The sequence below is a fragment of the Poromitra crassiceps genome (genome assembly GCF_964638095.1).
Source record: "Poromitra crassiceps genome assembly, chromosome: 21".
NCBI lineage: Eukaryota > Metazoa > Chordata > Actinopteri > Beryciformes > Melamphaidae > Poromitra > Poromitra crassiceps.
The window spans coordinates 21,853,923-21,875,822 of NC_139638.1; the positions used below are offsets into that span (position 1 = coordinate 21,853,923).

General features: G+C 46.4%; 1 protein-coding gene across 1 annotated transcript in view; it reads right to left on the minus strand.

Moving 5' to 3' along the window:
• ctif (CBP80/20-dependent translation initiation factor) overlaps nucleotides 1-21,014 on the minus strand; it is a gene marked incomplete at both ends in the record, with an annotated part of 90,336 nt that extends 69,322 nt beyond the window's left edge. Inside the window, 6 exons of the mRNA XM_083657926.1 lie at nucleotides 4,432-4,510; nucleotides 6,844-6,948; nucleotides 11,754-11,827; nucleotides 14,207-14,329; nucleotides 18,929-19,000; nucleotides 20,838-21,014. Coding sequence (XP_083514052.1) covers nucleotides 4,432-4,510; nucleotides 6,844-6,948; nucleotides 11,754-11,827; nucleotides 14,207-14,329; nucleotides 18,929-19,000; nucleotides 20,838-21,014 — 630 coding nt within the window. The remainder of the gene's footprint in view (nucleotides 1-4,431; nucleotides 4,511-6,843; nucleotides 6,949-11,753; nucleotides 11,828-14,206; nucleotides 14,330-18,928; nucleotides 19,001-20,837) is intronic.
• Between the last annotated feature and the right edge of the window lie 886 nt (nucleotides 21,015-21,900).

Genomic DNA, 21,900 nt, shown 5'->3' on the forward strand with positions numbered 1-21,900 from the left:
AGACTATCTCCAGAGCTGTCTGAAGACATGTAAAGACTATCTCCAGAGCTGTCTGAAGACATGTAAAGACTATCTCCAGAGCTGTCTGAAGGCGTGTAAAGACTATCTCCAGAGCTGTCTGAAGACGTGGAAAGACTATCTCCAGAGCTGTCTGAAGACGTGGAAAGATTATGTCCAGAGCTGTCTGAAGACGTGTAAAGACTATCTCCAGAGCTGTCTGAAGACGTGTAAAGACTATCTCCAGAGCTGTCTGAAGACATGTAAAGACTATCTCCAGAGCTGTCTGAAGACATGTAAAGACTATATCCAGAGCTGTCTGAAGAGACGTGTAAAGACTATCTCCAGAGCTATTTGGCAACCCAAACTCAGGGCCCGGAGAAAGTGGAGGAACATCCTCACCACCTAACAAAACCTAGTAAAAGCAGTTTTCCAAGTCATACTACTGACGTTGGGACAGTTTTTCAGTGGTTGCACTATAAATGGCAACATATTCATACACATTCATGTAAATAGTCAAATAATGAAATCAATGATAACGCTAACGCTAGTAATAACGCCTGTGAGGGGAAAAAAGAAGTATGCTAGCTGCTAGTGTGTGTGTACACTGCATAGCGACGGCATAATGTGCAGGCAGCCAGAAGGGCCTATTTTATTTATGAATAAAAAATATTTAAATTGGAGCGTGTCTATTACTTCCATACGTTTTATAAAAGTTTTATAAAAGCAATAGCTAACGCCCCTTAGCTGCGATATAATAATAACACCACACAGCACCATGCACCGCATGAAGATGGGACTGAAGATGGACAAACGTGTCCTGCAACAAAGGTCCAAGCAGCAGAAGAAAGAGAGACATCCTCACAGCCTTCCCCTAAGTTCAAACGAGAGACAGACATGAGGCAGATGGAACAGGTGAATCAACTTGGGTGGAGTGGAAATATTTGGACTATTTAAATCCAACAAGAAACTGAGACGTCTGCATTGTAGACTGAGAAAGAACCGCCCCACAAAGTCAGGTAACAGTCTACTATAAACCCATTTCCTCGTTTGCATCAGTATCGTGCTATAAACTATGCAGAAAATGTTAACAATGGACGTACCAATGGAGTTCTACAGTCCACCAGGAAACTATGTCACATCTCAGCAGTAAACCATAGCACCAAGTTTCTTCAGCTTTCAACCAGGAACAAAAGCCAGATGATTGAGTGAGGAAAGCTCAGCAATGCACTTCCTGTTATGTGGACATGTGTCTGGATACAAATCAATGCACTTCCTGTTATGTGGACATGTGTCTGGATAAAAATCAATTAACTTCCTGTTATGTGGACATGTACCTGGATAAAAAAGCAATGCACTTCCCGTTATGTGGACATGTCACTTCCTGGTATGTGGACATGTGTCTAGATAAAAAGCAATTCACTTCCTGGTATGTGGACATGTGTCTGGATACAAATCAATGCACTTCCTGTTATGTGGACATGTACCTGGATAAAAAGCAATGCACTTCCCGTTATGTGGACATGTCACTTCCTGGTATGTGGACATGTGTCTAGATAAAAAGCAATTCACTTCCTGGTATGTGGACATGTGTCTGGATACAAATCAATGCACTTCCTGTTATGTGGACATGTGTCTGGATAAAAATCAATTAACTTCCTGTTATGTGGACATGTACCTGGATAAAAAAGCAATGCACTTCCCGTTATGTGGACATGTCACTTCCTGGTATGTGGACATGTGTCTAGATAAAAAGCAATTCACTTCCTGGTATGTGGACATGTGTCTGGATAAAAAGCAATGCACTTCCTGTTATGTGGACATGTACCTGGATAAAAAGCAATGCACTTCCCGTTACGTGGACATGTCACTTCCTGGTATGTGGACATGTGTCTGGATAAAAAGCAATTCACTTCCTGGTATGTGGACATGTGTCTGGATAAAAAGCAATGCACTTCCCGTTATGTGGACATGTACCTGGATAAAAAGCAATGCACTTCCCGTTATGTGGACATGTCACTTCCTGGTATGTGGACATGTGTCTAGATAAAAAGCAATGCACTTCCTGGTATGTGGACATGTGTCCGGATAAAAAGCAATGCACTTCCCATTATGTGGACATGTCACTTCCTGGTATGTGGACATGTGTCTAGATAAAAAGCAATTCACTTCCTGGTATGTGGACATGTGTCCGGATAAAAATCAATGCACTTCCTGGTATGTGGACATCTCACTTCCTGGTATGTGGACATGTCGGACATGTCACTTCCTGGTATGTGGACATGTGTCTCTATAAGAAGCTAGACAGCAGCAGCAGCCCGGCATCACCATGCAGGACTCTGCCTGGCACAGTTTTGTGATGATGAAGATGATGATGATGATGATGTCAGGGCATCATACCAAACAGAGAGGACGTCACATAACAGCTTTGTATGGGAGAGGTAGTCAGACCTTCACAGTGATGATATAACTGATCAGTATGTTGTTGTTTTCTTTTACCATGATTTTCTGTGACGCTGGTTATCTTGCCATCCCTAGTGGATGTCTGTGTGCTTGTAAGTAGAGGGACGAAGAAAGAGTGTGACTGTGAGGAGTGAGTGAGTCAGTGCCAGCCGAAGACAGCGAGGGACAGAACAAAAGACAAGAGTAAGCCATGGTGCTCCGACCGCAGCTCCCTGCCTCTGACCCCCGCCGTGTCCCGGTGCCAACCCACATCCTATCCCCCAAGCAAACGAGACAAACCCAGTTGACCCAGTCTTTCTGTTGGCCCTATGTGAATGAAAGGAAACGGCAATCTCAGGAACCCTGAAATGAGGAAGCCATCTTGGACGTGCAACTATGGGGCTAACTTGGCTCCGACAGTGTGGGAGGTAAAAGAAAACACACACACACATCTCGGCTCAGAAGCCAAGAGGGGAAGGAAAGAGGAAGACATTAGGGCTCAAACACTATGAAAGATGGAAGACATGTTGGCTCAAAAAAGCAGGGAAGGAAGAAAGGAGGGTGACATCAGTGACCCAAAGTCAACTCTGTCACCCCAAGTAAATCACATAACAGCACAGAGAAAACACACAATGGTGGATGCCTTAGCTTGGCCTGCCAGGGGAGACTAAGCCACTTCAGATCACATTTATCCATTCATATGGATAACATACACAAATACAGTAACAATAGACCCTTCTCACGGGGGCCATTTTGTGTCAAAAAGGCAGGGTAAACACAGGTGCAAGCAAAACACTAACGAGGGTTTCAAACTTCCATGATTGGAATTTGGAAACCCTCATTAGTGTTTCGCTTGCACCCGTGTTTATTCTGCCTTTTCGACACAAAATGGCCCCCGTGAAAAGGGTCTATTAAACGACTGTATGAGGTTATTGTTGTGATGCCAGATAATACGCAGAAAGGGCATACGTCTGTACTGTACACTCTAATGGCTGAGCCTATTGCAGATCAGAAACAAGCGATACATATTTAGTTTACTAGATGTTTTTCATCCTGTCTGAGAAACAGCCACTGCCTCAGAGGCCAACAAGCTGAATGGATGTTGTACCTGCGTATCACCTCCAGGGGTCAGTCAGTATAACATTTTCTCCATGCACTTCTCTGTCAAGTTACAGCTTCTCACAGGTTCTTTGTCTGACCAGCAGGTGTCAGCAGAGATCAACTTATAATTAACCGGTCTCACTGTTTTGTTAACCCTCATACATGATTAATTAACACTTAATATAAATGCTTTCATAATTATCTCACATGTTTGCTTCAATTCAAGGTCAAATTGACCCCTACTTTACAATTGATTTTAAAGGGGAAAAATCCACCCTCAGATACTGTTATATAATCAAAGTGAGATGGCCAAAGCACTACAGGGGTTATTCTATAATTAAGTGTTTAATATTTTTGGTATATCCATTTTCCCTCAACCTGCCTCAACCTCTGCTATTGATTTCCTACATTTCCCAGAATGACTTGGTGTGAACTTGTGTTCTGCTGTTAGTTCCATGTGGAGGTGGAGAGAGTGATAGTTTCAGTTGAGAAAGTAAACTTGTGGCTGCATTGCACTGAGGTCTACTGAGGCCACTGGCAGTAGAGAAAGTGATATCTATGTGTGCTTGACTGGGGATTTCACTATGAACCTTGTTACTGCACTGCACTATTCCAATCCTCTCTTCTTCTTTGCACCTCCTGTTTCTCCAGTGTGCCACCGGGGGGCGCTCTCTAACCACTAATAGGTTTGTCATCTTGGTGAAAAGCGTTGTTGCTGCTAGACAGTCCACTGTGTCAACTCACAGTAGCTTCTGTGCATGAGGACTATTTTATAATACAACATACAGCTAGTATGGTACATAGAATCAGTGGATAGAACACATCTCATACATCAGAATGAGAACATAATCTAAGAGAGGAGTGTTTGTTTTTCATAGAGAAGTGACTTACTGAGTGCAGGTGGGGGAGGAACCTCTCTATGTCATTCATGTCTATGCCATCGTCCTCTTCAACCGTGCTTTTATTCATCCTGAGAGAGAGAGAGAGAGAGAGAGAGAGAGAGAGAGAGACATTACGTTTCTGCTTGCCATACTAAAGCTGCGTTCACACCAACCTATTAAAGTTTTTCGCTGGCATTGAGTTTACATACAAAGTCAACGCAAACGAGCGATTGAGCGTATATTCGCCCGGGAGAAAAATCGCTGGGCGTCCGAGCGACAGAGACAGAGCGATAGGGAGAAAATACGCTCGTTGCCCGAGATGAAATATCCCAACTCGAGCGAAATTACGCTGGCATCAGTCGCTCGCTGTTCAACGCTGATTGGCTGCCGTGTGAGAGCGAGTCAAGGATCACACTGGCTTGGAACAAACCGCGGGTTTATTGTGTGGCAACAAACCGCATTGACAGCTGATTGACAGGCTGACAGCTGACATGAAGTGAAGTCTGTACTACCGGTATAGAGCTCGCGTTAGGAGCACGCTGATAGGCTTAGCTTGTAAACAACTACGGTGGCTCGTAGTGGACAAACATCATGACATTGCGTAACGTTATAGCCCCCAGATGTCCATCAATTCGTGTGCCTGTTGACGAGTGATTTAAACAGAGCGACAGAGCCATTCCAAATGGTTGAATCGAGCGACAGAGAAAAAAAAATATATCTCGGTGTGAACACAGCTTAAGGGACAGTGAGAGACCAATAACTCACACTAGAGATGAAACGATATGAAAAATTTCATATCACGATTATAGTGACCAAAATGATCACGGTTATCAGTATGATCACGGTATTGTTCAAATGTGCTGAAAATGTCCAAAAAAGTACTAATACACTCACAGAAATCATTTCACCAAGTTTTATATTGAAAACTCAGACCCAGAAAGGATTGATACACTCACTGAAATCATTTCTCCAAAGGCTGCGCATCTTTGCATCTGGGAGACGGTTGCCAACTTTGGTTGATGATGGACAGTATTGACCATGTTTTCCAAAGCGTACGGTTATCGTAAGGGATTTTATCACGGTTAACATTCAAACCGGTTATCGTTTCATCCCTAACTCACACACTCATGAAGCTTACTGCAAACGTGCGCGCACACACAGCTATTGAAAATACCATTATTGTTACAATTTCTTACCCCCCCATATCACCTTTGATGTTTCATGTTTTATAGCTGTTACTTTCCATTGTTTGTGTTATTTTAATCGTAATAGCCCTAAACTAACAGTCCTACTTGTTAGTCTGTTATGTGACTATAGCCATACTGTACTGTCTATGGTCATGCCAATATGGCCTATTTCAATAGAGAGCTAAAGTGGAACGTCACTTCCTGCTTCAGCACTGTACCAGAGATTTTCATCCGCCATTTATTTTCCCAAAGACATTTCGTAAAATGCTTATAACAATAGTTTTACTTGTTCAAACCAAACGGTTCAGATATATTTAGAAATAGGAGAGACCACATAACATTTCACTCGGACCAAAACGTAAAAATAAAAAAAAGCGTGTTTAAAGAAAATATTTTTTGATGTTTTTTTAGTTGTGGTCCGAGTGAAATCTTCTATAGAGACAGTCTGCATGTCTGGGAACGCCCATAACAGGCTCTAGGAACGCCCACAATAGACGCAGGTTAGCTGGCTCAGCCTGGCTGGGGGCGTGGTCAGGGTGGGGTAAAAATCCCCGTTCTATCCATTCAGCAAAGTTAGAATTTAGCTGATAGCCCAGCCCAGGCAGACACGATCGGGGATTTAACCACCGCAGTAAACGCACATCTGAGCAGACGTCTTGTGTTCTGCTCTAGAACCCCCAAACATGTAGTTTAGAGCCGCAGCACCTTCTTTTGGTGAGTCAGCCCATGAGATATATGGGCGGTTTTACCCCACTCGCGCGCCAGCCGTTTAACATTTTGTGGGCGTTCCCAGACATGCGGACTCTCTATGACGAGACGTGGCCTCAACCTATGGTCTCTCCCAATTCTAAATATAGCTGAACTGTTTGGTTTGACCAAATAAAACTATTTTTATGAGCATTTTACGAAATGTCTATGGGGAAATAAATTGCGGAAGAAAATCTCTGGTACAGTGCTGAAGCAGGAAGTGACGTTCACTTTGCCTCTCTATATGAGAAAGAGAGGGGGGGGGATTTGCAGCAGTGAGTGATACAGGGCATCAATTAATTTGAACCAATGGAGGTGATAATGTTGTGGAGGTTGAAAGACTCCCTCAAATCAGTGACAGAGGCAGACTCAAATAGACGATGTGACCACAATACCATTCCAATTGATTTGGACTCTTTCTCAGGACAAGACAGTAGCATGCCTAGAATAGATCAAGTTGAAGCCCTGAGCCCAGGGCCAGGCCTTACCCCTCTCTGTCGATGTGTGGCAGGTGCTTGGTGGTTCCTCGGAAGACCTTCCTGTGGAACTGGCTGAAGTCCAGCTTCTCCGGCTGCACGTCCCAGCCTGCACCACTGCAACAGACAGACATCAAGTTAGAGTGAGGGATAGAGACAGCCAGCATGCCTGCATACATTACAAACAGGGAAACAGTGGGACGGTTAAAGGCACAGTATGTTATTTCTGCCACTAGGGGTCTTTCACTCAAAACAGTAACAAACGACGTAGTTTGATGACATCGTGAAGTAGCGTGGGATCATGGGAGTTGTTGTCTTACGGGGACAGCTTCGGAACATGCAGCAAATCACCAAGCAAGGTGATTTTAATTGCCACTCTGAAGAACAAAACAAACACTTTCTTTGCAAGTAACCATCCGGTATATTCATCTTATGCATGCCCCGCCCACTTTTTATCTTCCGTGTTAAGACACAATTGTATTTGTTCAGCGCTAGTTGGTGGCCAATTTCAAAACAAAACGTCACTATGAATGAAGTTTGGCAACATTCAGAAGCTACACTGTGGCCAACTTCAGTTACATGTTCATAGCGTTACTGCTGCGAGGAGCCGATGGCTGTACCCGGTCGGCATTTAACGTTAGTTACAAAAGCACGTCGACAGTGTTTTCTTACTGCCAGTGCCAGGACAGTAGGGGTTGACAGATACTAGCTAGTCCGACGGGTCACACAGCCAGCGCTCTCAGTCCTCGCTGCTCGTTCAATATTTCCAAATAGGCATTATTCTGATAAACTGGTCACATATTTGGAATGTTACGTTCTCACCCGAAAAAATATTAAAACTTTAAAACGGTTTGTTGTTTTGCTTGAAAACAGCTTTTTGGCAAGTCTACAAATGATTATGAGAGGGGGCATGGAGGTGCAGTGGTAAGCGCTGTCGCCTCACAGCTAGAAGGTCCTGGGTTCGATTCCCACCTGGGACGCTGTGAACGCTGAAGGAATGCGTGTCCGTCCGCATGTCCTCGAGTGCCCGCCGCCCGGGTGGGGTCATCAAAAGGGCCTTTCTGTGTGGAGTTTGCATGTTCTTCCCGTGCCCCCTGGGGGTTTCCTTCATATAGAAACCCCTTCACCAAAACATGCAATATCCTGGTCGCTGATGTGGTGCCTCCTCTGGTCGTTACGGGCGCCTGTTCGGAGGGAGGGGAACTGGTTGGAACAGCGTGATCCTCCCACATATGTTCTACCGGTGAAGCTTCCCTTGTCAGGTGAAAAGAAGCGGCTGGCTAACTGCCCATGTCTCAGAGGAAGCATGGAGCCAGTTTCGGCTCTCCCCAGATCGGCAGAGGGTGGAGCAGCAACCAGGATAAATAAATTAAAAATTAGCACTAATGGGATAAAAGATCGGCGGGGGGGGGGAGTAGGAGTAATCTACTTCCGGGTCTAAAACGGAAAGACGATTACAAAATGATGTTATGCGGAAGCGTCCTTATACGGGCAAATAAGAAGGTGAATAAACCTGCCAATGCCACCATTAGACAAGGTTACTGTAGCTGAATGGTACATTTTTATCAGCAGCACTATGATCACAGGTGCCTTATCACTTATCACCCATTCTACCAGCGACCAATCTTATCCCTTTGGCAGTCTAAAACCACAACAAGACACACACACACACACACACACACACACACAGTGCAAATCATGCATTACCCAACACAAACATACCCACACAAGTACACACATACACACACGCGACCGGGAGTAGACTCTACACATTCATCTAATACAGAACAAAGATTGTGCTTGTAAGCAAATATATAAGCATGTGGTCAGGTGGTCAATACGACCAAACAGCCAGAACAGAACAGGCATCTGAGTGAGGAGGAGTGTGTGGGATGTCAAGAGGTCATTCCAGAGGTTCCTGGTTCAGATCCTGAGGCAGGCAGGAGAAAGAGGAGAGCTCTGGCGGCTTGTGTCAGACTCAGACGGCTGCATAAGAACATGAGACACCCAACACAGCAGAGGATTGGGTGGCTGTGGCCTGGTGGCCCTGTGCTCTGCAGTCCTCCACACAGGAAGACATGGGAGAGAGCAGCCTGAACAAGGCCCCAACAGCAAACAACAAACAATCAAATTAATCTTCCAAATTAATTTCTTATTCCAAATTCAGATTCCAAATTCAGATTCCAAATTCAGATTCCAAATTCAGATTCCAAATTCAGATTCCAAATTAATCTAGACTATTTCATTTGATTGGACGTAATCATTGGTAACAGATACAACTGAAGCTATTATCATTGGTGTATGTTTGGAGTAGGAGCCTGTGAGCTAAAGCAGGGTTTCCATGCTAATGCTGTTGTTTTAGCTTAAGCTTAACAAGAAGGCAAAACACATCAAAACATTTAGCCTGCAACATTAATGTTTAATCTATATTAGACTTAGATCAGTATATTGTCAGCAGCAAATAGACTCCCCCCCCCCTCCATTGTGCTACTAATGGTCCTACTGAATGACTGTATGGGAGGGGGGGGGGGGGGCTTACATCATCCAGTCATACCAGCAGCTCCATCCCTCCTCTGTGTGTTCAGATGTGCCAACGTGGCCGAACATCTCTAGGTGAGGTTGCTGTGCAGCTGTTGCCACGGCAACCGCTTTTCCCTCCGGTTACACTGATTTATGTCTGACTCATTCCACTTTCTATTTTTTCCTCCTCTAAGTGTCTTGTCTGCGCGCGCGCGCGCACACACACGCACGCACGCACACACACACACACACACACACACACACACACACGCACGCACGCACACACACACAGAGCCTTTTTGGTCTTTCAAGCATGAAGGCCTAATATATTTACAGACAACAATATTCTTTTCATCAATGAAAGCTATACACTTTCATATGCACAGGATGAGAACAGTGGATTTACACGGAGCAGTTAAGTAGATGTCGTGGTTCACAGTCAGACAATGAAGGCATTTCAGATGACATGATGAAGTACTGAAAAACAACACAGCACTACAAGCACATTGCCCAGTTAAAAAAAAAGTTCTGTCCCAAACGTGCTTTATTCAGTGAAATCGCCAAATATTGAATTGTTAATATGAATTTGTGTTCACTTGGAACTGTTTAGTGGAGAAAATAGTTGCACAGAACTCGGAAGGATTACAATACAAAGTGGAAGTGGGGGCGTGACTAAGGCCTTGGCCACACTGATCCGTGGTGTCTGTCCGTGTGCGTTCATTTCTCTCTTCACTTCCATTCATTTTCAATGACAGCTGTCCGACTGTCCGTGGAGCACTCAGAAGCGTACGTATCCAGAAAATTTGCATACGTTTTGATGGACAGAAAGTTGAAGAGGGATGAACTTTTTCTGGATGGACGTATCGGATGGTTGGATGGTCGGATAGTCACTGTCCGTTTAGCCAATCAGAGTCGAGGTCTCGAAAGGAGGCGTTTCCGAGATGTGTTTCAACTTTTCAAAGAAGATGGCGGCCGAGGCGGTGAAGGAGGCTATAATTAATGCTGTGTACACCATCCCGCTGTTGTACAACGTGATAGTCAGTGTCACCGTCTGATTTCACCATCTAATCTGGTCATTCGGTGGCATTTTATTGCCACATAAGTAACGTAGCGCACAGAGCTAACAGCTAGCTGACGCCAGCTTTCTTCTTCTCTCGGTTTATAGGCGGGTCGCTGACACCTTCAAGGTGCTTACTGCCACCTGCTGTACAAGTAGGTTACTTGTACATGCAACGGACATAAATCTATCCGTCTATCCGTTCTGTCCACCAGTGTGGCCAAGGCCTTAAGCGCAATGTCCACCAGATGTGGTACGGCTCTGCAGATCTGACAAAAACAGACCAGATGCCTATTTTTGCCGGATCCGCTTGCGTCTGACAAGACGACACTGGGTGCACGTCTGTCCCTGCAGCTGTGGACAATGGCCCTTAGATAGCGCATAATGATGATGATGTGAGTGAGAGAGAGAGAATAAGGCTGTGTGTCCATATAGCATATAGCATATAGCAGCACCCTTTCCTCATCAAAAGCAATGGGAAGGGGGGGGGGGGGAGCGGAGCGCTTTTAGAAGCAGAGAAATGTTCAACTGTTCAGAAAAGCACCAGGTGACCAATCGCAATGACGGAGAGACGCTGGCTGTCAACCTGTCCATAGAGACATTGCGGAGCGCGTCATCATTCAGAAACCACGCCCAAAACAGGGGGGAAACAAAAACTCCCCCCCAATCCTGGCGTTCTCCTGTGTCACGTGTTGCACAAAAAGATCGTATATACGAAAGATGAACACTCCAACTTACTTCCTTGACAGCTAGATCCACATTTTTCTTCTCGCCAATTCTCAATGGCTTCCTTGTTTTCTTCAGGAGTACAAAAAAACTTTAACTGGCGAATTTTTACATTTGTTGTCTGCGCAGCCCCACCACACAGCAGCTTTTAGCTATGTTTAACTCAAGGAATATGAAGCTGGTGTGTGGAAGTGAAGGGAGAGCTTTCCCTCGTGATGGGCGTGGCCTATTTCCTGCAGTGTCTCTATAGCAACAACAATATGGAGGAAGTCAAAGTGGCGGGCGTGGAGAAAGAAGGCATTGTAATGATTGAATTCACATTACTGTAGTCATCTTAAAGGCAGAATGGATACCCGACATGTATTGCAAATATCTGGTGAGACTTTGCTTGTTCCACAACACTGTATTATTGTCTCATAGCAGAGCTATAAGCAGGTGGTTGGTGAGCTAACAGCAGGTGAGGTTCTCATCCGCATTTATTTCTCCTCACACACACACACAAAACACTATGTGGACACAAGCCCTAAGAGGGCAAGAGCTGAGCATTTGTCCCTCCAGAAACCACGGTTTGCAATGAAGACCCAAACCCGGTGTGTCCAAACAGTGAGGTAGCACCTACCCGTGTGAGTCCATGGTGTTGGCAGCCCAGATGTCTGTCCCCAGGATGTCCAGAGAGCCTTCTCTGTTCCCATTCTGGACAGCACAGAAGCAAAAAGGAAAGAGAAACACTTGAACGAGTTTGTGCGGGAACAATAAGGCCACTCTGCAAAACACACACACGTCTTTGTTTAAACGTGCAGTAAAACAGACCCAGCCTGGATCTGACAGTTACAAACAATTACACTGGGCCTTTGTCAGTGTCTCTTGGAGAAACAATACATCAAATACAGCACATCTGAGCTACAATAACTATATTATTGATCAGGGATGAACACCCATTAGATTTCCTGCACAAAAACAGCTTGCTACTATTAAACCACGCTGGGAAGAAACTAGCAGACATGATGACAGTGTCCCACTATAAACACTGTTGTTGTGGAAGTAAGTGAGCTAGGCCTGTGCCATGTTAGGTACAGTGACAGTAATGACAGTGATGAAAATGACACTAATGACAGTGATGATAATGACAGTAATGATAATGAGGGGAATTGTTGTGACAATTCAGTGTTTCCCCTAGAATATCTTTCAGGCCTGGAGGGATTTCAAAACGTACCCCGACCGCAACGGTGTGGGGGCCGTCGCTGGCGACGCTAAGCTAACCTGTTCGCATCTATGTTCGCAATGGCATCCCGAGTATCATCGTACTAGTATGGGATGCGATGCGAACAGTTGTATTATGGGATGTGCGTTTCCCAGGCAACGACACACGTTGACACGTTTTGGAACAGCGCCGCACGCTGGCACGATGCTCCTAAAAGCAAAATGCTTATTGTTTTGAATGATTTGGCACCTTCTATTACTGTCAACAACAGTATCGTTGTATTGTAATAATATACCATAAAGGTTTATTGTAATTTTGGGGAGAGCAGGGGGAAAAAAAATTGTTTTGTTTTTGTTTTTTTGCTATTTCTTTTCTGGCCTGGTGGGGGCGCCGTTGGCATGGCGGGCCCGCCAGGCCTGTAGAATGGTAGGGGAAACACTGGACATTGTTTCTGTTGGAGGACACCATTCTGTCTCCCCTATTCATTTGTCCCATATGTGAGGAGCAATCCCTATTCATAGTATTCCCATGATGTCACAAACATTTGTCCTACCAATATGGTGCTACAATACACACAGCTCATTGGCTGTTAACACATTCACTGCCAGACGTTTTTTTTTTACTGTAGTTAGCTTCTGCCAGAGGGGTTTTTTGAGGATTCTGGCTCATCTTTCAAGACCCGAGGATTCTTTTCTGCTAAGATTTTGTGAACACACAATATCTCAAAAGAACTAATAGAATGTGTGCTTTCTCTGTCTAAAAGAGTTAGTTTGTAGAGTTAGTAGTTATGTAAGCATTAGCAGTTGAATACAGCATGGTTTCAGCGTCAGAAAAATTATTCAGAGATAAACGGCTTTTTGTGAAATTCGATAGAACAGTCACTTTAACCATTCATTTTTGGCTCTCTCTCTCTCTCTCTCCCTCCCCCTCTCGCTCTCTCTCTCTCTCTCTCTCCCTCCCTCTCGCTCTCCCTCCCTCTCTCTCTCTCTCTCTCTCTCCCTCCCTCTTGCTCTCCCTCCCTCTCTCTCTCTCTCCCGGAGACGCACTAGGTTTAATCCTAGTGAGAGGGGGAGAGGGAGAGAGAGAGAGAGAGAGAGAGAGAGAGGGAGGGAGAGAGAGCGAGAGAGAGAGAGAGAGAGAGAGAGAGAGAGAGAGGGAGAGAGCGAGAGGGAGAGTTGCTTCCTACTCCTCCCTCCGTGGGCGTTCTTCTTGGCTGCAGCGGCCGTCACAAGCTTGTCACCAGTCTCACTGCTTTGCTGCTGCTGCTGCCTGTCTGCGCGGCCGCTGTTTGAGGAAGTCTGGATGGACTCGCTCGCTTCTTGGAGTTTTGGTTGAGAGAAGCTTTTGCGATTCTGGTCATATTTATGCTGCGTGTTTCAAAGTGTGTTCCACCTGTAATCTATTATGCAAATTTGCAATCCCGCATCGCCAGCAATCAGCGCGAAAACGAAAGCGTTTTCCCCCATCCATTTTCATGAGAATGGCTGCTTTTTGCTTGCCTTCCTCTAGTCAGGAGAGCACTGTCGCCACTTAGTGGCTCGGTGGAATGGGTTGTAAACGTTCGGTGGCTCCAATAATTATATAAGAGATGTAAAAGGGTTAGATGCACATCCCACGGTCAAAAAAAAAAAATTCTTTTTTTTGACATATTAATACGTCATTGGCAGTCAACCGTTGGATTATTTTTGACGTATTAATACGTCAATGGCAGTGAACGTGTTAAGTGTCACTTGATTGTAATCACCTGTTAATTGATCACAATCACCTGTTATTTTCCTACCAAAATGGCCATGTGGTGATGTAACAGAATACTATCAATAGGCCTATGCTCTCACACAGACAACACTCACACACACCAGATGTACCTGTACCTTGGCAGGGCCTTTGAACTGGTTGTTCCGGCCCCTGCTGCCGGAGCGGGAGCCAGAACCGGGTCTGGAACCGGAGCTGGGCCTGGAGCCTGTACTGCCATTGCTACTGTGTTCCCACTCATCCTGTGGGGACAGACAGAGAGAGAGAGAGAGAGATAAGGATTAAGGGCCTCACAAGGACCCCTGGTGGCCACACGTTGAGAACCACTGCTCTAAAATCACTGCAGAGACTGTGAGCTCACTAAGCTCAGAGACACGCACACGCACGCACACACACACACACACACACACACACACACACACACACACACACACACACACACACGTAGCAATCTAATTGACAGATAATTAATATGGGGCTATTCAATTAGTGGCCGTGTATCATAGCGTCCCTGCTAGTCATCTAATAACGCTGCGTCATGAAGTCTCCGACAGCACCAAGGCAAGCAGAAGAGCTGTGTGAAGCCTAAGAGGAAGATGTCACCATCCTCCTCTTCTTCACAAACACATGTGCAGCAGAGGTAGAGAGAGAGCATCCTCCTCTTCTTCACAAACACATGTGCAGCAGAGGTGGAGGGAGAGAGCATCCTCCTCTTCTTCACAAACACATGTGCAGCCCAGGTGGAGGGAGAGAGCATCCTCCTCTTCTTCACAAACACATGTGGAGCCCAGGTGGAGGTAGAGCATCCTCCTCTTCTTCACAAACACATGTGCAGCAGAGGTGGAGGGAGAGAGCATTCCTCCTCTTCTTCACAACACATGTGCAGCAGAGGTGAGGGAGAGAGCATCCTCCTCTTCTTCACAAACACATGTGCAGCAGAGGTGGAGGGAGAGAGCAATCCTCCTCTTCTTCACAAACACATGTGCAGCAGAGGTGGAGGAGAGCATCCTCCTCTTCTTCACAAACACATGTGCAGCAGAGGTGGAGGGAGAGCATCCTCCTCTTCTTCACAAACACATGTGCAGCCCAGGTGGAGGGAGAGAGCATCCTCCTCTTCTTCACAAACACATGTGCAGCAGAGGTGGAGGGAGAGAGCATCCTCCTCTTCTTCACAAACATGTGCAGCAGAGGTGGAGGGAGAGAGCATCCTCCTCTTCTTCACAAACACATGTGCTGCCCAGGTGGAGGGAGAGCATCCTCTCTCTTCTTCACAAACACATGTGCAGCAGAGGAGGAGGGAGAGAGCATCCTCCTCTTCTTCACAAACACAATGTGCAGCAGAGGAGGAGGGAGAGAGCATCCTCCTCTTCTTCACAACACATGTGCAGCCCAGGTGGAGGGAGAGCATCCTCCTCTTCTTCACAAACACATGGACAGCCCAGGTGGAGGGAGAGCATCCTCCTCTTCTTCACAAACCACATGTGCAGCAGAGGAGGAGGGAGAGAGCATCGTCCTCTTCTTCACAAACACATGTGCAGCAGAGGTGGAAGGGAGAGCATCCTCCTCTTCTTCACAAACACATGGACAGCCCAGGGTGGAGGGAGAGCATCCTCCTCTTCTTCACAAACACATGTGCAGCAGAGGTTGAGGGAGAGAGCATCCTCCTCTTCTTCACAAACACATGTGCAGCAGAGGTGGAGGGAGAGCATCCTCCTCTCTTCACAAACACATGGGCAGCAGAGGTGGAGGGAGAGCATCCTCCTCTTCTTCACAAACCCATGTGCAGCAGAGGTGGAGGGAGAGCATCCTCCTCTTCTTCACAAACACATGTGCAGCAGAGGTGGAGGGAGAGAGCATCCTCCTCTTCTTCACAAACACATGTGCAGCCCAGGTGGAGGAGAGAGCATCCTCCTCTCCTTCACAAACACATGGCAGCAGAGGTGGAGGGAGAGCATCCTCCTCTTCTTCACAACACATGGGCAGCAGAGGTGGAGGGAGAGAGCATCCTCCTCTTCTTCACAAACACATGTGCAGCAGAGGTGGAGGGAGAGAGCATCCTCTCTTCTTCACAAACACATGTGCAGCCCAGGTGGAGGGAGAGAGCATCCTCCTCTTCTTCACAAACACATGTGCAGGCCCATGTGGAGGGAGAGAGCATCCTCCTCTTCTTCACAAACACATGGGCAGCAGAGGTGGAGGGAGAGAGCATCCTCCTCTTCTTCACAAACACATGTGCAGCAGAGGTGGAGGGAGAGAGCATCCTCCTCTTCTTCACAAACACATGTGCAGCAGAGGTAGAGGTAGAGAGCATCCTCCTCTTCTTCACAAACACATGTGCAGCCCAGGTGGAGGGAGAGAGCATCCTCCTCTTCTTCACAAACACATGAGCAGCAGAGGTGGAGGGAGAGAGCAACTCCTCTTTTTCACAAACACATGTGCAGCTCAGGTGGAGGGAGAGAGCATCCTCCTCTTCTTCACAAACACATGTGCAGCCCAGGTGGAGGGAGAGAGCATCCTCCTCTTCTTCACAAACACATGTGCAGCAGAGGTGGAGGAGAGAGCATCCTCCTCTTCTTCACAACACATGGGCAGCAGAGGTGGAGGGAGAGCATCCTCCTCTTCTTCACAAACACATGTGCAGCAGAGGTGGAGGGAGAGCATCCTCCTCTTCTTCACAAACACATGTGCAGCAGAGGTGGAGGGAGAGAGCACCTCCTCTTCTTCACAAACCATGTGCAGCAGAGGTGGAGGGAAGAGAGCATCCTCCTCTTCTTCACAAACACATGTGCTGCCCAGGTGGAGGGAGAGCATCCTCCTCTTCTCACAACACATGTGCAGCAGAGGTGGAGGGAGAGAGCATCCTCCTCTTCTTCACAAACACATGTGCAGCAGAGGTGGAGGGAGAGAGCATCCTCCTCTTCTTCACAAACACATGTGCAGCCCAGGTGGAGGGAGAGCAATCCTCCTCTTCTTCACAAACACATGTGCTAGCAGAGGTGGAGGGAGAGCATCCTCCTCTTTCTTCACAAACACATGGACAGCCCAGGTGGAGGGAGAGCATCCCCTTCTTCACAAACACATGTCAGCAGAGGAGGAGGAGAGAGCATCCTCCTCTTCTTCACAAACACATGTGCATCAGAGGTGGAGGGAGGAGAGAGCATCCTCCTCTTCTTCACGAAACACATGTGCAGCAGAGGTGGAGGGAGAGAGCATCCTCTCCTTCTTCACAAACACATGTGCAGCAGAGGTGGAGGAGAGAGCATCCTCCTCTTCTTCACAAACACATGTGCAGCAGAGGTGGAGGGAGAGAGCATCCTCCTCTTCATCACAAACACATGTGCAGCAGAGGTGGAGGGAGAGAGCATCCTCCTCTTCTTCACAAACACATGTACAGCCCAGGTGGAGGGAGAGAGGCATCCTCCTCTTCTTCAAAACATGTGCAGCCAGGTGGAGAGAGAGAGCATCCTCCTCTTCTTCACAAACACATGTGCAGCAGAGGTGGAGGGAGAGAGCGTCCAGAAGAGGAAAGCAATGCTTACAGTAAATCAATGCAGGGCTGTGAGAGCTAGATGACATGCAGGAAGATGGTGCGACGTAGAGATGACAGTGAATCCATGACTACGCAGATTGTGCACGATTAATATATATATATATATATATATATATACAGTATTCAGTACACCACACTGCTAAGGTTACACACACACACACACACACACACATGCACCAATGCAGGAATCTATTGCCTATAGACCCTTATTCGATTGACGTCACTCACGTACGGGCACGCCCACCGCCGCCATGTTCTCGACACAGCGCTGCAGCTCTCAAGTGACAGCCTATGTGAGAGGCAGCGTTTATAGGAAGCTAGCCGCCGTTAGCGTTACCTGATCGTTCCTGTTGTGTTCGGATGGTGACCTGCGTTAGGCATGGCTGTAGTAATGACAGCAATAAAGTCCCCGTGGTTTGTTTCTATCTCTACCGTCCACAGACGTGAAGGGATCGAGACAGAGGATACGTCAGTAGCACAGAGATGTGTGGATAGTTGGGAGAGAGACAGGTGAAACTTTCTGACAGCTCCTCACAGCAAAGTGTGTTCACCTCGTTTTTTCTTTTGTTTATTTATTACAGGCATTAACGGCAGCATTCAAACAACAACTCTGGGTTTTTATTGCTGTCATCACCATCGCTATTTTGTAATGGAACAGAAACGACAATAAGGCCGTTACTATAGTTGTCAGCTGCAGGACGGTATGTCAACAATATGGCGCTGTCCAGGTTAGCGAATAAGGTCTATAGAGAGAGAGTGAGCTGGACCTGGAGCAGAGCTGATGACCCTGAGTGACCTCTGTGGTAAGAGAGTGAGCTGATGACCTCTGTGTGACCTCTGTGGTAAAGTTCATCTTATAACAAAAGACTCGTGCAAAGTGAAATGCAAATGAAGCTCCACTGAACTCCAGGAATGGTCATGTGATCACTCCAACTTGTCACGGATAGGTTGATGCGCAACTCACATACTTGTTGCTACTACCATGCTTGGGTCAGAGCACAGTGCCAACGTTTGTCCAACACAAAACATGAGCTAACTATAGTCTTGCATTACCAGACCTTCTCCACATTAGTTTCATTATGAATAGAATTGAGTTGCTGAGAAACAGCTAACCTAATGTGATCATAAATCCTATTATAACTGAATTCAAAGGCCACCACTGCTGTCTATGGTACAGTGAGCGCACCTTCTCAGATTCGTTGGATGATACACTTTGTAAAACGTGAACATGATCATATAAAGTCAATGACATAAACACGTGACACTGACATGCATTCGACTATTTACGTACCGGCTTGGACGAGCCCCTCCCCCGTGAAGACGACCAGCTGCCATCTTTCTTGTCGTTGCAGTCGTCTGTCCACTGGAGGAGACACATGGAGGGAGAAGAAGATGCTGTCATTTGTGAATGGAAAGTCTGTTTGTTTGGAGGGAAACACACAGACCACCAAAAAGAAAACACAAGACACAAGACACCTCATCTTAGAGACTCTAGACATGAGCTGGACAGTGTCTTCAACCTAATCTTAGAGGCTCTGGACATGAGCTGGACAGTGTCTTCTATCTTATCTTAGAGGCTCTGGACATGAGCTGGACAGTAGGGGTGCTCCGATCCGGCTAAGCCACGATCCGATCCGATTCCGATTCCTGGGGTCACGATCGATTCCAGAATCGATTCTCGATTCCAACGATTCTCGATTCCAACGATTCTCGATATCGATACAATATCGTCAGCAAAATATCCCGATACTATGGTGTATCGATTTTTTCCACCCCCACCCCTACTGGACAGTGTCTTCTACCTAATCTTTAGAGGCTCTGGACAGGAGCTGGACAGTGTCTTCTATCTAATCTTAGAGGCTCTGGATAGGAGCTGACAGTGTCTTCTACCTAATCTTTAGAGGCTCTGGACAGGAGCTGGACAGTGTCTTCTATCTAATCTTAGATGCTCTGGACTACTTTGTGCCTGCACAGCTGGGCACTGCACTCCTGTGGGGCGAGCTAGCCCAGTTTCACAGTAGTGTGCGAATGTGTGTTAAGCATTTGATGCAGTGAGCAGAGGATGACGAGAACAATTTGGCACCAAGTACATTTGCCGTGACAATAACCTGACCATTAAGATGACAGAAACACTTTGGATGTTTCACCTTGCTAGTGCCTTGGTGCTGTCTCATGTGCCCGGTGAAGACCATCAGGTCTATATGCACTGACCTCTTTTCATGGTCCTAGATTATTATTATTTTTTTGCCTGAAGATGAATGAAGTGCTTTGGTTCTGTTTTGGATCAGTTTCCCGACATGAGACAGTTTATATTCTACCAAAGAGCACCTGACTACAGTATATACAGCAGTGATACTCAACTTGCGGCCCTGTGTGGCCCGCGATGGAATTGCAAAAAAACAAAAAAACAAAAAACATTTACAGTGCACCTGAACACAACATGCAAGATACCCGCTGAATAAGTGTCCAAATGTTCATGTCATTCTGGCCAATACTCCACTTCTGTTATAGCATTTCAGTCTGGAATATGGAATATCTTTCAATAATCTATGATTTAGCTGCTAAATTGTCAAATACCGCCGTCTGCTCGCTACCCAGGCACTTATGTATGTACTTAACCTAACTAACTATCCGGTGTGCACAACATTGTCAGACTAAACTCCGGCTGACACCCCAAAAACCTACAATCCGCTACAGAAAAATGTATATTGTTTGTTTATTAACTGGCTCCTGGCCTTCTATCATTTCATGAAAGTGGCCCCCGGGCAAAGCAAGTTGAGTATCCCTGATACACAGTATATCAGACCCAAGCAGCGCTTCTTTACGACAGTATGTCCACAAATAGTCCTATTATTACCAAAGGACAAACAATGAAGAATTTGTCCAATTTTGCAATATGTGTAGGCTAATTAGTGGATCTTGGCATTGCCATCATTAACTAATTAACTAATTTGAACTAACTCAGAAATTGGAGAGTGCAGCGTATAATTTGCATTATCTGATTTTCTGTAAAGTTTTTGTTTGTGCCTGAGTTTCACATATGACGACCAGCTTGAACCAAGTTCCTGTATCATCAAACCTAGGCGGCGTGTAACCTTGAGACCAGAAATACTGAACATTAGGCTAGCTTGAAGATGTTAATCTAAATAATGCGGGACTAATAAAAGAATCACACCCATTTCAACTAATAGGTCTCTAACCTGCGGCATCTTGCCACCATTGTCCAAATCCAGGTCTCCATCGGCCTTGTCTCCCAGCAGCCCCTGCACCTGGTACTCCAGGACGTAGCTGTCGATGAAGCGCTCCAGCTCCTCAATCTCCTGCGAGCGGGAGCTCCCTGCCTCCGACGAGGCAGACGCCACCGAAGAGTTCTCCATGGCAACCAGCTCTGTGATGAGGAGGAGAGGGGGGAGAGAGAGAGAACGTCAGCCTCTAATTCAACATGACTTGCCACTTTCATCACAAAGCATCCATCTCCGCTCCTTGGAAGGCTAGCCTACGGCCTTAAATTAATCCTAACCTACAGAATTAGTTCATCCTAACCTACAGAATTAGTTCATCCTTGAAAAATGTATTCAATGTTTGGCCGTATCGTTCCACACTCAAATTTAAAATAAGCCAGCCTCTGACATCCATGACATAAAACATAGCTAAACAGATGCTAACGTGAGCCTTTGCCCCGCCGCAAGAGGGTCAAGGTTAGGTTGTTTACATTTACTTTAGCCTAGAGGAGATAGTCATGAGAGCAACAACAGTGTTTCTCTCACGAGGAAGGCAGGTCGCCTCACAGCTGTCAACCAATCAGGGTGGGAGGCAGCTCAGCTCAGCCTGTGTGTGTGTGTGTGACGCACTGCCTCTCCCTCCTGAGTGTCTCACACACCAACACTGCCAGATCCTCCTTCACTCATCCATCTCTCTAACAGCTTCTGGTTCTGACTCACCTCTGCTATTCTTCCGTCTGTCCAAACTCACTCCCCCTGTCAGCCATTCCAATCGCACACACACCCCCTCGTCCATCGAACTCATGTGTTGTTGTGTTGTTTTTCTCTACGCTTCGCTGGGCGCCTCTCTCTCTCTCTCTCTCTCTCTCTCTCTCTCTCTCTCTCTCTCTCTCTCTCTCTCTCTCTCTCTCTCTCTCTCTCTCTCTCTCTCTCTCTCTCTCTCTCTCTCTCTCTCTCTCTCTCTCTCTCTCTCTCTCTCTGTGATGTTGATCACCTGACACCTGGCCAACAGGGAGGGCAGCCCTCCTGCCCGCCTGGCCCT